The 18432-nt window shown below is 45.8% G+C and overlaps 1 protein-coding gene across 4 annotated transcripts in view; it reads right to left on the bottom strand.

The window, feature by feature from the left end:
* LOC119976506 (protein phosphatase 1 regulatory subunit 1C-like) overlaps nucleotides 1-18432 on the bottom strand; it is a 128794-nt gene that overhangs the window by 43273 nt on the left and 67089 nt on the right. For all 4 annotated transcript variants that reach the window (XR_005462933.1, XR_005462932.1, XM_038817051.1 and 1 more), the window contains exon 2: nucleotides 6390-6456. Coding sequence is in view for 2 of the 4 variants with exons in the window: in XM_038817051.1 (XP_038672979.1) it covers nucleotides 6390-6456 (67 nt within the window). In the remaining 2 variants the exon portion in view is untranslated. The remainder of the gene's footprint in view (nucleotides 1-6389; nucleotides 6457-18432) is intronic.

Here is an 18432-nt window from a genome sequence, read left to right as displayed (position 1 = left end):
AGTGAACGCACTGAATACAACGATGGCCGTTGTCCGACTGTGGCATGAGGGAGGTTTGGCAAAATTAGAGTCAATGTTGCGTCGAGTCATATCTAACATATAGGGCGAAGGTTGTCGTTTTGGTAGATAATGCATATCAACGCTAAAAAATCACTGCAGCAGTTTCTCGGTCCCAACATCTCCAATTGCTTCAAAAATGATCTTACTTCCATCGTAAGGATCAAAGTGTGGATGCACCCTCATGATTGCACAATGTTCAGCACCATTCAAAACTTCCCAAATACGGAAGCAGTTTGCTCCCAGATGCTACAAAACATTCTGACGTATGCTGCTAAACAACAAGTCTCATTCGCTGCATATAAATGCCGGGTAATTATAAGGTCCAACAAGAGCCAATTCGGGCACCTCTCGTTAACATTCAATGGTGTTCGGATCACTGAGACCACACTTTCCTGCCAGTAGCTACAGTATTACAGTGGGTGCAGGAGGGAGAGTTTCCGTTATCTGGACCACTGGGAGCTCTTCCGGGGCAGGTGTGACCTGTATAAGATGGACGTGTTGCATCTAAACTGGAGAGGCATAAATATCCTGGCCGTGAGGTTTGCTAGTATCACACGCAAGGGCTTAAATTAGTAAGGCAGGCGGTGGGCACTGGAGCAATCGGTCAGAAGGTGAAAGCATTGAGGTAGAACTAGGGAATAGGGCCAGTATGGCTCTGAGGCAGAGCAGACAGGGAGATGGGCAGAGATAGGGCAGCAGGGTAGCATGGTGGTTAGCATAAATGCTTCACAGCTCCAGGGTCCCAGGTTCGATTCCCGGCTGGGTCACTGTCTGTGTGGAGTCTGCACGTCCTCCCCCTGTGTGCGTGGGTTTCCTCCGGGTGCTCCGGTTTCCTCCCACAGTCCAAAGATGTGCGGGTTAGGTGGATTGGCCATGCTAAATTGCCCGTAGTGTCCTAATAAAAGTAAGGTTAAGGGGGGGTTGTTGGGTTACGGTTATAGGGTGGATACGTGGGTTTGAGTAGGGTGATCATGGCTCGGCACAACATCGAGGGCCGAAGGGCCTGTTCTGTGCTGTACTGTTCTATGTTCTATGTTCTATGTTGCTGAACACAGCGGGTCTGGTGGCCTGAAGTGCATATGTTTTAATGCAAGAAGTATTACGGGTCAGGCAGATGAACTTAGAGTTTGGATTAGTACTTGGAACTATGATGTTGTTGCCATTACAGAGACCTGGTTGAGGGAAGGACAGGATTGGCAGCTAAACTTTCCAGGATTCAGATGTTTCAGGTGGGATAGAGTGGGATGTAAAAGGGGTGGCAGAGTTGCGCTACTAGTTCGGGAGAATATCACAGTTGTACTACGGGCGGACACCTCAGAGGGCAGTGAGGCTATATGGGTAGAGATCAGGAATAAGAAGGGTGCAGTCATAATGTTGGGGGTTTACCACAGGTCTCCCAACAGCCAGCGGGAGATAGAGGAGCAGATAAGTAGACAGATTTTGGAAAAAACAACAGGGTTGTTGTGATGGGAGACTTCAACTTCCCCAACATTGACTGGGACTTAGTCAATGGGGCTTAGACGGGGCAGTTTGTAAGGAGCATCCAGGAGGGCTTCTTAAAACAATATGTAGATGGTCCAACTAGGGAAGGGGCTGTACTAGACCTGGTATTGGAGAATGAGCCCGGCCAGCTGGTAGAAGTTTCAGTCGGGGAGCATTTTGGTAACAATGACCAGAATTCAGAAAGTTTTAAAGTGCTGGTGGACAAGGATAAGAGTGGTCCTCGGGTGAATGTGCTAAATTGGGGAAGGTTAATTATAACAATATTTGGTGGGAACTGAAGAACCTAGATTGGATGTTTGAGGGTAAATCAATATCTGACATGTGGGTGGCTTTCAAATGTCAGTTGAAAGGAATTCAGAACCGGCATGTTCCTGTGAGGATTCACCAAGGAGAAGGAATTAGCGGATGTTGAGTCTGGAGAAGGGTGTGTAGATAGCCTGGGTCACATTGAGATCCAAAAAGACGAGATGTTGGGTGTCTTGAAAAATATAAAGGTAGATAAGTACCCAGGGCCTGAAGGAGGCGAGAGAGGAAATTGCTGAGGCCTTGACAGAAACCTTTGGATCCTCACTGTCTTCAGGTGATGTCCCAGAGGACTGGAGAATAGCCAATGTTGTTCCTTTGTTTAAGAAGGGCAGCAAGGATAATCCAGGGAACTACAGGCCGGTGAGCCTTACGTCAGTGGTAGGGAAATTACTGGAAAGAATTCTTCGAGACAGGATCTACTCCCATTTAGAGGCAAATGGACATCTTTGTGAGAGGCAGCATGGTTTTGTAAAGGGGAGATAGTGTTTCACTAACTTGATAGAGTTTTTCGAAGAGGTCACAAAGATAATTGATGCAGGTAGGGCAGTGGATGTTGTCTATATGGACTTCAGTAAGGCCTTTGACAAGGTCCCTCGTGGTAGACTGGGACAAAAGGTGAAGTCACACGGGATCAGGGGTGAGCTGGCAAGGTGGATATAGAACTGGCTAGGTCATAGAAGGCAGAGAGTTGCAATGGAAGGGTGCTTTTCTAATTGGAGGAATGTGACTAGTGGTGTTCCGCCGGGTTCAGTGCTGAGACCTTTGCTGTTCGTAGTATACATAAATGATTTGGAGGAAAATGTAACTGGCCTGATTAGTTTGTTAGCAGACGACACAAAGGTTGGTGGAATTGCGGATAGCGATGAGGACTGTCAGAAGATACAGCAGGATTTAGATCGTTTGGAGACTTGGGCGGAGAAATGGCAGATGGAGTTTAATCGGGACAAATGTGAGGTAATGCATTTTGGAAGGTCTATGCAGGTAGGGAATATACAGTGAATGGTTGAGCCCTCAACAGTATTGAAAGTCAGAGAGATCTAGGTGTACAGGTCCACAGATCACCGAAAGGGGCAACACAGGTGGAGAAGGTAGTCAAGAAGGCATACGGCATTGGCCGGTCATTGAGTATCAGAATTGGCAAGTCATGTTGCAGCTGTATAGAACCTTAGTTAGGCCACACTTGGAGTAGAACAGTACAGCACAGAACAGGCCCTTCGGCCCTCGATGTTGTGCCGAGCAATGATCACCCTACTCAAGCCCACGTATCCACCCTATACCAGTAACCCAACAACCCCTATTAACCTTATTTTTTAGGACACTAAAGGCAATTTAGCCTGGCCAATCCACCTAACCCGCACATCTTTGGACTGTGGGAGGAAACCGGAGCACCCGGAGAAAACCCACGCACACACGGGGAGGACGTGCAGACTCCACACAGACAGTGACCCAGACGGGAATCGAACCTGGGACCCTGGAGCTGTGAAGCATTGATGCTAACCACCATGCTACCGTGCTGCCCCCAAAGTATAGTGTTTAATTCTGGTCACTACACTACCAGAAGGATGTGGAGGCTTTGGACAGGGTGCAGAAGAGATTTACCAGGATGTTCCCTGGTATGGAGGGCATTAGCAATGAGGAGCGGTTGAATAAACTCAGTTTGTTCTCACTGGAAAGACGGAGGTTGAGGGGCGACCTGATAGAGGTCTACAAAATTATGAATGGCATAGATAGAGTGGATAGTCAGAGGCTTTTCCCCAGGGTAGAGAGGTCAGTTACTAGGGGGCATAGGTTTAAGGTGCGAGGGGAAAGGTTTAGCGTACATGTACCAGGCAAGTTTTTTTACACAGAGGGTAGTGGGTGCCTGGAACTCGCTGCCGGAGGAGGTGGTGGAATCAGGGACGATTGTGACATTTAAGGGGCATCTTAACAAATACATGAATAGGATAGGAATAGAGGGATATGGACCCAGGAAGTGTACAAGATTGTAGTTTAGTCGGGCAGCATGGTCAGCACGGGCTTGGAGGGCCGAAGGGCCTGTTCCTGTGCTGTACATTTATTTGTTCTTTGTTCTTTATCCACCCCAATACGGTAAGGCGCTGCTCCCTCACTGCACACCCGATTCAACAAAAAATCTCCCTGGCCTCCGGCTCCCACTCTGTGGAGATCAGGGGATACTGCATAGCCACCCTCGCCATCCAGGGAGTAGAGTTTAACAACTTACGACTCTCCGTCTTCCCTCACCTCTGCACTGTGTCATGTGAGAGTGCCTTTAAGAATAGGATGTTTAAGAAATGTACCTTTAAGAAATTAAGCTGATCATATTACTGAAGTGATGTCACGGGGGGGGGGGGGGGGGGGGGAAAGCTGAGCTCACTTCTGCTTTTTTGGAAGTATTAGTTTCAGTTTGAAGAAAGCTTGGGTGTGGCTGTGAGCTGAATTGCTGGTGATCTTTGCCTTGAAGGACAATCTCTTAATCCTTTGGTGAAATTGGAATTGTAAAAAGGTCTTAGTATTGAATATAAATCTAATGTGCTTCTGTTTGAAGGATTTGTTAAGGCTTTTGGATGTGTAAAGGAACAGTTTGCAGGATTGGGTAGCGTTGTATTATTTTCGGGGTTATCTTTGAAGTAAGGGATGTTAATAGATCCAATGTTTATTTAAAAGGTTAATTTGAGTTCATGGAATAAATATTGTTTTGTTTTTAAAAACCACGTGTCCATAATTGTAATACTACACCTGAGGAACAAGCCGTGTGCTTCAAAAGTAACAATCCATCAAAGGTGGAGGTTGGTTGAACTCCATGATACATTTTGGGGTTCTGAAAACACCTCTCCCATAACAGCTGCCACAGTCCTGGCATTGAACTTCCAATGTAAGCTCTAGAGTTTAACTTTGAAATTCGGCGGCCCTATACCCCCTCTCACTGTCTGCGGCCTCACGACCATCAAGGTCGATCCACCTTCTCTGTTTGAAAACCTCACCCCCGATTGCAAACCAGTCACCACCAGGAGCAGACGGTAGAGTGCCCAGGACCTTCATCAGGTCGGAAGTCCAATGATTACTGAAGGAAGGCATTACCGAGGCTAGCAACAGCCCCTGGAGAGCTCAAGTGGTGGTTGTAAAGACCGGGAAGAAGCACAGAATGGTCACTGACTACAGTCAGACCATCAACAGGTATACGCAGCTCGACACGTAGCCTCTCCCCCGCATATCTGAAATAGTCAACCATAATACAAGGTCTTTTCCACTGTGGACCTCAAATCCACCTACCACCAGCTCCCCATTCACCCGGATGACCGCAAGTACACTGCATTCGAAGAAGATGGGCGGCTCTATCACTTTCTAAGGGTTCCCTTCGGTGTCACAAATGGGGTCTCGGTCTTCCAACGGGAGATGGACCGAATGGTTGACCGGTCCGGTCTGCGGGCCACGTTCCCGTACCTAGACAACGTCACTGTTAGAACCTGCCTGCTTACCACTGGCTGGGGACTAATGACAATCCCACAATCCTATGGGAGTATGAGCTTCTCCAATTAGGGGGGCGGAGAAATCATTAGCAGACTCCCTGCATAAATAGAGCTGGCCAGTTTGGAACCAGCAGAAAGAGAGAGAGAGGAGTGAGCAGCAAGGGAAGTTACTGCTGCTGTTGTGTATATATCTTATTGTAAATAAATATTATTTCTTTGTATCCTGATGACACATGCTGGATTCTTTGTGGCCCTCATAAAAGTCACCATCTGCGGCCACGATCAGCAGGACCACGACACCAACCTCCGCAAATTGTGGGCAGCACGGTAGCATAGTGGTTAGCATAAATGCTTCACAGCTCCAGGGTCCCAGGTTCGATTCCCGGCTGGGTCACTGTCTGCAATCCTTTCCTCTACATCTCTGGAACTATTCGGAGGTCTATAAACAACTTCCAAAAGGGTGACCTCTCCTCTCCTGTTCCTAACCTCGGCCCATACTACCTCAGTAGACAAGTCCTCAAACGTCCTTTCTGCCGCTGTAATACTTTCCTTGATTAACAATTCCACACCCCCCCCCTCTTTTACCATCTTCTCTGTTCTTACAGAAACATCTAAATCCTGGAACCGGCAACAACCATTCCTGTCCCTGCTCTACCCATGTCTCTGAAATTGCCACAACATCGAGATCCCAGGTACCAACACATGCTGCAAGCTCACCAAAGTACTTAGCAGTCCAAGAATTGAACATGCTACAAGTCTTGCACCAGGCAAGTAGTTCATAAAGGAGAGTTAATGGGTCAATGATCAGAGAGCATGTTACCAACTCATTGTCAAAGGCGCTATATGGAAGAGGAGTTGATTTAGTTTCACATGTAGAATCATCAGAATTCATCAGAAAGCGTGAAAGTGAATTGAAAGGGCTGTGGTAGCTGACTTCACAAATAAATGTGAATAATATAATCGTATTTGGACTTGTGCCCAAGGCTAGAAGGCATGATGTATTTAAATTTATTTAGTTGAGACTATCTCTCAGCAAATGTTTGGTCCGATTACCTGGTGTGCCAGAGAAATGTTGATGTGGGATCATCAGAATTGCTGGAGTTGGCCTTCGTCTTCGTATCTGAAAGAGCAAAGAAAGAAGCTTCAGGTTCCCCCATATTTATGAATTGTTTGAAGCACCTTATGCACAAGAAATGCAATAATGCACAGAATTCCCCCATTCATGGTTACAGTGCTGAATGGGAGATGAAAGCAAATACACGATGCTCAGGTCATAACAAGTGAGATAATTCCAGGTAAAGATCTGCTTCCACAACTTGATCTAACTCATGCAAACATCCAGCCCAATCATCAGTCATTGGATACAAGGGCAATTAACCTTTCACTCTGGCAGCATGTCTCACCCTTGGGTTTCACAGCGAGTGAGATGGCTTCTTTGGGAAATCCCATTGATAAGCGGCAGTAAGACAACCCCGCCGCCAGCGACTGGCGCCACCGAGTAACACACAGCTGGAGAACCGGAGAATCCAGACTCTGGGACACAGGCTTCATTCTTAGAACTTAGAACAGTACAGCACAGAACAGGCCCTTCGGCCCTCGATGTTGTGCCGAGCAATGATCACCCTACTCAAGCCAACGTATCCACCCTATACCAGTAACCCAACAACCCCCCCATTAACCTTATTTTTTAGGACACTAAGGGCAATTTTGCATGGCCAATCCACCTAACCCGCACATCTTTGGACTATGGGAGGAAACCGGAGCACCCGGAGGAAACCCACGCACACACGGGGAGGACGTGCAGACTCCGCACAGACAGTGACCCAGCCGGGAATCGAACCTGGGACCCTGGCGCTGTGAAGCATTTATGCTAACCACCATGCTACATGCTGCCGTGTGGCGACTGTGTGGAGTTTGCACGTTCAAAGAACAAAGAACAATACAGCACAGGAACAGGCTCTTCGGCCCTCCAAGCCAGCACCAGTCACGATACCAACCTTTGCCCAAACCCTCGGCACTTCCTTGTGCCGTATCCCTCTATACTCATCTTATCTATGTGTTTGTCAAGATGCCTTTTGAACGTCTTTAATGTATCTGCTTCCACAACTTCCCCTGTCAACGCGTTCCAGGCACACACCACCCTCTTCGTAAAAAACCTGCCTCACAAATCTCCTCTAAACTTTGTCCCACGGACTTTAAATCTATGCTCCCTGGTAACTGACCCCTCCACCCTGGGAAAGTGTATCTGCCCATCCATTCTATCCATTCCCCTCAAAATCTTGTAGACCTCTATCAGGTCATCCCTCAACCTCTGTCTTTCGAATGAAAACAGTCCAAGTCTATTCAGCCTCTCCACAAAGCTAACACCCTCCAGACCAGGCAACATCCCGGTAAATCTCCTCTGCACCCTCACCAAATCCCTACACATCCTTTTGGTAGTGTGTCGACCAGAATTGAGCACAATATTTCAAGTGCGGCCTTACCAGGGTTCTATAGAATTGTAGCATGACTTGCCAGTTTTTGTATTCAATGCCCCATCCAATGAAGGCAAGCATTCCATATGCTTTTTTGACTAAATTGTCCACTTGCGTTGTCATCTTCAAAGATCTGTGGACCTGCATGCCCAGATCTCTCTGACTTCCTATATTCCTAAGAGTTTTGCCATTTATGGTATATTTCCTCTCTATGTTAGACCTACCAAAATGCAATACCTCACATTTGTCTGGATTAAACTCCATTTGCCATTTCTCTCCTCAAGTCTCCAAACTATCTATGTCCTGCTGTATCTTCTGAAAATCCTCAACATTATCTGCCACTCCCCCAATCTTGGCATCATCCGCAAACTTACTAATCAGACCGGCTACATTTTCCTCCAAATAGTTTATGTACACCACAAACAACAGATCCCTGTGGAACACCACTAGTCACAACCTTCCATTCAGAAAAACACCCTCCGACTGCTACCCTTTGCCTTCTGTGACTGAGCCAGTTCTGTATCCATCTTACCGCCTCACCTCTGATCCTGTGTGACTTCACCTTTTGTACCTGGCTGCCATGAGGCACCTTGTCAAAGGCTTCACTAATGTCCATGTAAACAACAACCACTGCCCTCCCTCATCAATCATCTTTGGCCCCTCCACAAAAAACTTGATCAAGTTAGTGAGGCACGACCTCCCCCTCACAGAACCATGCTGTCTATCGCTTATGAGTCCATTTGTTTCCAAATGGGTATAAATCCTGTCCCTGTGGATTCTCTCCAATAATTTACCTACTACCGATGTGAGGCTCACTAGCCTATAGTTTCCAGGATTATCCCTGCTACCTTTCTTAAACAGTGGTACCACATTAGCTATTCTCCAGTTCTCTGGGATCTAACCTGTAGCCAATGTAGTCAAGGCCCCAACAATTTCCTCCCTTGCTTCCCTCAGGATTCTCGGGTAAATCCCATCCGGCCCAGGAGACTTACCTATCTTAATATCTTTTAGAAGACTCAATACTGCCTCCTTTTCAATGTCAACATGAACTAGGCAGTCCACACACCCTACCCAAGAACAATCTTCCACAACGTCACTTTCTTTGGTGAACACTGATGCAAAGTAGTCATTTACTACCTCGCCATTTCCTCTGGCTCAACATATAGATTATCCCCACTGTCATTAAGAGGTCCAATCTTTTCCCTGGCCACCCTCTTGCTTCTTACATATGAATAAAAAGTTTTGGGATTCACCTTAATCGTACTTCCCAAGAACTTTTTATGACCCCGTCCTAGCCCTCCTAATTCCCGCTTCAGTACCTTCTTACTTTCTTTATGCTCCCCAAGGTTTTCAGCTGGCCTTCTACACCGTACAAGTCTCCTTTTTCTTTTTGACAAGGTTTGGAGTGATGGTGCAAACTTAATGGCCCGAATGGCCGCCTTCTGCACTTTAGGTATTCTATGAACTATATGTATATATGGTTTAACAAGTTAACAACACATGGGTATTAAGCTAGGTTTCTGAAAATTTCTTTGTCTCCAGTTCCTCCTTTATTATGTCTAGTGTCTACAGCATCTCGATCTCCAGTCTAGTTCCTGTTTATTTTGCATTCTCTTAACCCATATATGTTTGCAACTTGAGTCGTTACCAATCTATCTGACATTCTGGGTCTCCAGTCAATTGTTGCAAGTTTAATTGGTGAAGCCAATTCGAGTTATTGGTAAATCAAATGGGAACTAATAATTATTCTCATGTCTATTGTTGCTTAAAGAGCACTTGAATTTTGTAATATCTAACAACTTTTGGCAATATTTTCTTTTACAATATTCTGAATGTGTTCTGTGATTTTATAAGTGGAATTTGGACTGTTCTACAATTCAGGAATGTCACATGAAACAAATAAATAGATGCTGTGGTTCCAAACCTAAGCAATTTAACTTTTAAGAGGTTTGAATTCTTTATTTCATTGAGAGCAATATTCCAGTCATGCAAATTCTTTAAAAAAATTATTCTTTTTTTTAGTGTCAAAAATCAATCCCAGTTACTAACAGAGCAGAATAATTCTCCCTTTACAGTATCTAAGGAAGGATGTGCTGGCCTTGGAAAGGGTTTAGAGGAGATTCACAAGAATGATTCCTGGAATGAAGAGCTTGTCGTTTGAGGAGCGGTTGAGGACTCTGGGTCTGTATTCGTAGGAGTTTAGAAGGATGAAGGGGGATCTTATTGAAACTTACAGGAGACTGCGAGGCCTTGATAGAGTGGATGTGGAGAGGATGTTTCCACTTGCAGGAAAAACCAGAATCAGAGGGCACAATCTCAGACTAAAGGGAAGATCCTTTAAAACTGAGATGAGGAGGAATTTCTTCAGACAGAGGGGATGAATCTGTGGAACTCTTTGCAGCACAAGGCTGTCGAGGCCAAATCATTGAGTGTTGTTAAGATAGAGACAGATAGTTTCTTGCTTAATAAGGGGATCAGGGGTTATGGGGAGAAGGCAGGAGTGGGAATGAGAAATATGTCAGTGTCATGAGAATGTCACTTTAAGAAATCTTTGTCTGCTCTAGTAGTTGCAGTGATGTCAGAGTATGGGCGTAGCTGAGCTCTGGCTCTGCTTTTTAGATTCGCTTTGAGGAAAAGCTTGGGTTTGTCTGTGTTTTTTTAAGTTTTGATTTAGTTTTGGAGAAGCTGCAATGTGTGTGAATCTCTACAAGCTTATGAATGTCCATTTGGTAATTTCAATGAGGTAACTGCTCTCAGGAGAGAATTTAAACCTGATGTGCTTCTGTAAAAAGGGTTTTTTGTCTTATGGGTGTTAAAAGGAAAGTATTTAGAGTGTTGTATTCTTTGGAGGGTGTATTTGAATTGATGGTTGCTAAGATGCTCAATGTATGTTTTAAAAAGGTTAATTGAGTTGATAGAATAAACATTGCTTTAATTTAAAAATAACTTTTAAATTTCTGCTGTACCACCTCTGTAGAGTGGGCTGTGTGCTCCCCATACCACAATCTAGTAAAAGTCATCTGTCAGGTGAACTCCAAGATACACTTTGGGGTTTTCTAAAACCTGGCTCATAACAAATTGGGGGCTCGAGGGGGATAAACGTCTATCTATTGGATTGGCTTAGTGAACTTAAAGACAGTGAAGGGTGAGCATATTGTGGTTGCTTTTCAGATGTGGTATTTCAGTTTAAGTAAGTAGTGTGTTGTGGATGGCTCTTTCAGAGGCTCTGAAATTTTTGGGGGTGGAGACGGTCACACACAGTACCTTACGGACAGAGACTAAAAACAGGCTTTTAGAGTTGGCAAAAACATTACAGTTAACATTACCTGACAAAATGCGAAAAGGTGAGTTAATTATGGTGGTGGCTAAGCATTTAAAATTGCCTGAGATATAGTTTGACTCATTGGAAATAGCAAAAATTCAGTTGCAAGTCAAACAAATGGAACATGAGAAAGAATTAAAGCAGCTTGAATATGAAAGAGAGAGAGTGGAGAAAGAAAGAGATAGAGAGGAAAAAGATAAAGAGAGAGTTTGAACTTCAGAAAATGGCCATGAAACATGACAGTCAGTTTAAATTGGCAGATGTAAAGGGAAACGTACAGTTAGAGGACAGTGATGAGGACAGTGAGAAAGACCGTCATCGGCGAAGGCTCGTTGGAGGTCTATTTAAATATGTCCACGTAGTGCCAAGGTTTGATGAGAAGGAGGGAGAAGCATTTTTCATTTCATTTGAGAAGGTAGCTAAACAACTGAAATGGCCACAGGACATGTGAGTATTACTGATTCAAACAAAGCTGGTAGGTAGGGCTAGTGAAGTGTTTGCATCACTATCGGAGGACGTATCTTGGTCGGATGAGGAGGTGAAAAAATCCATCTTAGGTTTATATGAACTAGTGCCTGAAGCCTACAGACAAAGGTTTAGAAATTTAAGGAAAGAATTTGGTCAAACATACATGGAGTTTGAAAGGCTCAAACAGAGTAATTTTGATAGATGGATAAGGGCTTTGAAAATACACCAAACATATGAAGCTCCAGAGAAATTATACTTTTGGAAGCGTTTAGAAATTCAATTCCTGATGTAGAGAGAACTCGTGGAAGAGCAGAGGGTTAAAACTGTGAGGTTAGCAGCAGAAACGGCAGATGATTATGAATTAGTTCATAAATCACAGTTTAGTTTCCGACATCAGTTTCAACCTGTGAGAGATAGAAACTGGGGACATGAGAAATACTCAACTGGTAAAGGTAACGGTGATCTGATGGGAGACAATAAGGTGAGTGTACCTCAGATTAAAAAAGAAATCCAGGAGGGTGGAAAATAAATTAAAAGTTTCAAATGTTTTCACTGTAATAAATGAGGCCATGTAAAGTCACAGTGTTGATGGGGGAAGAAAAGCACTGGGAAGGCTGATATAGTAAAACAGGATAAGACAGTGGGGTTTGTTAAAGTGGTAAAGGAAAGCCCAAGTGAAGTGAAGGAGGTGCAAAATCCTGATCAAGAGATGACTGATGAAAAGGTGCCAGATGTCTTTAAAGAATTTACTTGTGTGGGTAAAGTTTACTCATGTGTATCAGGAGGAGCAGGTAAAGCAGTCACCATTTTAAGATACGGGAGCTCATCAATCGTTAATGGTAAGAGATGAGGAGTTATGTAGTTTGGGAAGAATATTTACAGAAAAGCTGGTAATCTGTGGAATTCAGGGTGAGAGGAGTAGTGTTATATAAGGTAAGGTTGGAAAGTCCAGTGAAGAGTGATGAAGTGGTAGTAGGAGTAATAGAGAAACTATCTTGTCCAGGAATACAGTTTATCTTGGATAATGATATAGCTGGATCACAGGTGGGAGTGATGCCTACTGTGGTTGATAAGCCAGTGGAAAATCAAATAACTAAATGGTTGAAGGACGAATATCCTGGGATATTTCCAGATTGTGTAGCAACCCGTTTGCAAAGTCACAGGTTAAGACAAGAGGAGAAGTCAAAGTGTGAAGATGAAGTTGAAGTGCAATTATCAGAAACTATTTTTGATCAAATGGTTGAAAAAGAACAAGAACAGGTGGAGGATGAGGCTAATAGTTTTAGTTCAGGAAAATTGGCGGAGTTACAACAGAAAGATGTAGAAATAAAACGGATATATTAGAAAGCATATTTGGAAGAGGAATCTGAGAGTATACCAGACTGTTATTACCGTAAAAGTGATGTCTTGATGAGAAAATGGAGACCAGCATCCTTAATATCCATTCCAGCATTTGAGGAACCTTTTACAAGGTCCTAAGCGATTATGTAGGACCTCTTCCTATACATGATGTAGATGTGGGAAAAGCTATTCCTATCAAACAACATCCATATAGACTTAATCCTTTAAAATTGGCACAGGTTAACAGAGAGATTGAGAGTATGCTGAAAAATTGTGTAATTGAAGTGGGTTGCAGCCAGTGGAGCTCACCTATAGTGATGGTACCTAAACCAGACGGTACCCAACGGTTGTGTGTGGACTATCGAAAGGTGAATGCAGTTCCAAGAACGGATTATTCCCCTATCCCACGTTTGAAGGATTGCATTGAGAAAGTGGGACAATATGCTTTTATTTCCAACTTCCAGATGTGGAAAGAACATTTAAAACATCGCATGGAGTTCTTCGATCGACCTCAGGAGGTGGGTTCGGTGATGAATCTAGCCAAAAGTGAATTTTGAGAAGCCTAAATCATTTTCCTTGAGGAGTTTCCGATACCTTCAAGACGAAGGGAAATAATGCGATTTCTTAGCATGAATGGATTTGATCGAACCATTGTGCAAAAGTTTTGTGGCGTGATTACTCCACTGATGGACTTGCTAAAGAAACATCAAAAATTTCAATGGACAGTGGACTTTCAACAGGCATGTGACTGCCTGAAAGCTGTGATCACCAATGCTCCTGTATTGGAGAACTACAAGGGGCTCTGTGGTCAGATTGAACTAAAGTATCTGATTCTAAAGAGAAATGCCGAGGAGCAGAGGAATGGTTGGATCGTGCATTGACTTTCTTGTTCAAAGAGATTGTCAATCGAGAAGGATTTTGGTTGGAGTAAGAAGAACAAAGTAAAATGGACTATATTATTATGCCTGTTAGCGTGTGTTTTTTTTTAACGAAAAGGTATATTTACTGTGTACATTTCTTAGTGGATGGTGCAAAAGTGAAAAATGCAACCATCTTGAAGTTGATGGTTTATTTTTTTTTCTTGGCTGGATGTGTGATGTGAGAGTACTTTTAAGAAATGGAGCAGCTCATATTACTGAAGTGATGTCAGAGGGGGGAGCTGAGCTGAGATCACTTCTGCTTTTTCTGCTTTTAGTTTCAGTTTGAGAAAGCAGCTGAAAAGTGCCTGGTTGGTTTGCTGTGAGCTGTTTTGAAAGGAGAAAGCCGGTTTGGAGGAAAAGAGCTTGGGTGTGTCGTTTTTTTGCAGGGAGCTGGATTTGCTGTGATCTCTGCCATGAAAGACTATCTCTGAATCATTTGGGTGATTTAAACTCACAATAGTAATGTCTTTAACGTCTGCTGTTTCTGTTTAAAGGTGTTAAGTCTTTTGGAGTTTTGAAAGAACATTTTGAGGGATTATTTAGTGTTGTATTATTTTTGGGGTTATCTTTGAAGGGGTGTTAAGAGATCCAATGTTTATTTAAGAAGGTTAAGTTGACTTCATGGAATGAACATTGTTTTGTGTTTAAAAACCCACGTGTCCATAATTGTAATTCTATACCTGGAGAACAAGCCGTGTGCTTCAAAAGCAACAATACATTAAAGTGGGGGTTGGTTGAACTCCATGATACATTCTGGCGTTCTGGAAACGCAGCTCCCATAACAGTCCCCCTCGTTAGAAATCTGCTGTTTTTGATGTTCAAATGACAGTGGGGAACACATGTCAATGAGCTGTGAGTGGTGATAAACCTCATGATCCAGTGTAATTTAATGCTGACATTCAGTAATTTATTTGCTTTCATTTTTTCAAGGGACTTGTTGCCTGCGAGAAAAATAGATTTGAAGCCAATAAATGATGACATTCAATGGCAGATTCGTAACTACTACTCTATTTTCTTATGGTTTCATATCGCCCCCCACACATCATGCTCTCCATTCTCCTTACCCCACCTCATCCCCAACACCACCACCACCACAAATACCACCACCAGTCATCCCTTTGGTGAACATCCTGCCAGCATTTACTGTTGATGTTCTTTTAAAATATAGAGCATTCATGCAACAATTTTTAAAAATCATTAATCTGTTACAGGAAATAATATGGGAAAGATCCTTTGACATTATGTTATGTTATAAAATGTCTTAAATTAAAGCAAGTTTCGCTGAGACTCAGTTGAATGGCTATTCTTAATTTCAGCAATTATTATAAGCAGTATCCACAGGCCTGTCCCTCAAAGCAAGCCCTCCAACAGTGCCACAGTTTCTCAGTACCAACCATCCAACAGTGCTGCAGTTCCACAGTACCACCCCACCAACAGTGCCGCAGAATCATAGTGCCACCACTCCAATGTGCCGCAGTTTCCCAGTACCACCCGTACCACCCCACCAACAGTGCCGCAGAATCATAGTGCCACCACTCCAATGTGCCGCAGTTTCCCAGTACCACCCCTCCAACAGTACCGAACTTTCAGAGTGCCACCCCGCCAACAGTGCCGCATTTCTCAGTACGACCCCTCCAACACTGCCACAGGTTCTCAGTACAACCCCACAACAGTGGTGCAGTTTCTCAATACTACCCCTCCAAAATGTCCGCAGTTTCTCTGTAGCACCCTTCAACAGTGCCACTGTTTCCCAGTACCACACGTCCAACAGTGCCACCGTTTGTTCGCAGCATTACTCCAACAGTGCCACCGTTTCTTAGTAGCACCCCTCCACTAATGCCACAGTTTCACAGTACCACCCTGTGGTGAATGTAATATATGAATGTATATATACTAATTCACACTGTTATTGTAAGCGCCGTAGCGCCATCCTACCACTAGGGGGAGTAGCGCTGGGAGCACTTAGGAACTTGTACTGGGCTCCAAACTTGGTTCCGCCCACGACTCCTCCCTCTAGTGCAGCTGTATAGGTATCCGTGTCCAGAGTCAGCCTGGGTCATTACGAGTTCATCAACAGGTAACAGGCTGGCTCTGAAGTAAGTCGATTAAAGCCTAGATTCACATCGGAAACACGTGTCTGGTGAATTGATGGTTCCATCAATTTAATCGACTTAAGAACAGCAAGATCGATTATGGAATCGGCCCTCAAGCCTGGACGCCTGGAACTCAACCCGCAGGATGCAGAGGCTAAAGAAATCTTCTCCCACTGGATCCGGTGCTTCAAGGCCTACCTGGCCGAAGCAAGCACAGCCAAAACTACAGAGGATCAGAAGCTGAGTCTACTGCATGCGAGGGTGAGCCACAGAATCCCTACACAACTAAACTCGGCCAGTTCATATACTGCGGTGCTAGCAGTTCTCGACAAAATGTATGTAAGGCCAATTAATGAAGTTTACGCTCGCCATGTGTTTACGACTCGCCGTCAGCGGCCTACAGAATCACTCGCCGAATTCCTAAGGTAACTTAATAATTTGTCCAATGACTGTAATTACCAAGCGGTTACCGCGGCTGATCACAGGGAATTGGCGGTACGCGATGTTTTTGTAGCGGGCCTCGGGTCTAACTATGTGCGCCAACGACTGCTGGAAAAGGGGGCCCAGGACTTAGAAATGACTGTGGAATCAGCGACCACAATGGAGGTCTCCTTCCGCAGCCTTAACTCGTTCCCCGCGTACCCTGCGACCCCATCATGGGCCCCCGACCAGTGACTCCCCAAGGCCTGTGCTACACGGCCGCCCAGCCACCATGCTGCCCCAGCCAGCCACTATGCTGCCCCAGCAAGCCACTATGCTGCTCCAGCCTGCCATTTCTGCGGCCAGAACCAGCACCCGCGGCAGCACTGCCCGGCCCGCAATGCGACCTGCAGCAGCTGCGGGCGGAAAGGGCATTACGCTAGAGTGTGCCTCGCAAAAAGGGCCCCAGTTTCCAACTCCCCAGCGACTTGAAGTAACTGCTCCCGGCACTCTCAGCCCCGCGGGGCCCGAATTGCTGCGGCCTATGCCCCGACTCAGCCCCCTCCAGCCACGTGCGACTCATGGGGGCCGCCATCTTGGAAAACCTCAACCACGCGGCCGGCCACGTGCGACTCATGGGGGCCGCCATCTTGGATGCCATCTTCCTCGCCGCCCGCCACGTGCGACACATGGGGGCCGCCATCTTGGACGCCATCTTCCTCGCCGCCCGCCACGTGCAATCCACGGGCCCGATCGGCATCTCCGCGCTCGGACAACTCAGCGCAGGAATTCGAACAAGACTACGAACTCAGAGGGCAGTCATCACGGGGCCACTCCAGCACAGCTGATCGAGCCGCCGACTACCCGCAACTCACCGCGGTCATCCTAGACCAATCCCGACCAAAGAATCTACGAAACTCGATGGCAGAGGACCATATCAATGGGTACAAAACTCCATGCCTATTCGACTCCGGGAGCACAGAGAGCTTCATACACCCAGACCTGGTAAGATGCTGTTCGTTCCCCGTTTTCCCCGCGCAGCAAACTATCGCCCTCACTTCAGGCTCCCACTTGGTCCAGATCCAGGGGCGCACCACCGCGACACTCACAATCCGAGGCGCTAGTTACTCAAAATTCAAACTCTACGTTTTGCCCGAACTCTGCGCGCCACTCTTATTAGGCCTAGACTTCCAATGCAACCTCAAGAGCCTCACCCTCAGCTTCGGACGGCCCCTGCCCCCACTCACGATCTGCAGCCTCGCTACGCTGCAAATCCCTCCCCCTCCTCTCTTTGCCAATCTCACTAAGGACTGTAAACCCGTAGCCACTCGTAGCAGGTGGTATAGCCTGCAGGATAGCGTATTTGTCAGAGCAGAGGTCCGAAGGCTACTCAGTGAGGGGGTTATAGAGGCCAGCAATAGTCCCTGGAGAGCTCAGCTGGTGGTCGTTAAGACCGGGGAAAAATTCTATATGGTGGTCGACTACAGTCAGACTATAAATAGATTTGCGCTCCTCGATGTGTATCCCCTCCCCAGGATTGCCGACATGGTAAATCAGATTGCCCAGTATCGGCTCTTCTCCACGATGGATCTGAAGTCTGCATGCCACCAGCTCCCAATCCGCCCCGAGGACCGCCACGACACGGCATTCGAGGCCGATGGCCGCCTCTTCCATTTCCTCCGGGTCCCCTTCGGTGTCACTAATGGGATCTCGGTGTTTTAATGAGCAATGGACCGAATGGTGGACCAGTACGGGCTGCGGGCCATGTTTCCGTACTTGGACAATGTCACCATCTGCGGCTATGACCAGCAGGACAACGACGCCAACCTCCACCGTTTTCTCCAGATGCACGCCAGGCCTTCGACGGCATCACGGAGGACATCGCCAAAGCTGTCATGCGGACGGTGGATGAATCCACCCCATTCCAGGTAGAGAGCGATGCCTCAGAGGTAGCTTTTGCAGCCACGTTAAACCAGGCAGGGAGACCCGTTGCATTTTTCTCCCGTACCCTCTCCGCTTCAGAACTCCGACACTCCTCAGTCGAGAAAGAAGCACAAG

The sequence above is a fragment of the Scyliorhinus canicula genome, chromosome 13 (genome assembly GCF_902713615.1).
Source record: "Scyliorhinus canicula chromosome 13, sScyCan1.1, whole genome shotgun sequence".
NCBI classification, from domain to species: domain Eukaryota; kingdom Metazoa; phylum Chordata; class Chondrichthyes; order Carcharhiniformes; family Scyliorhinidae; genus Scyliorhinus; species Scyliorhinus canicula.
The sequence above is the reverse complement of the archived record's forward strand: the minus strand, read 5'-3'. Positions and strand labels throughout refer to the sequence as shown.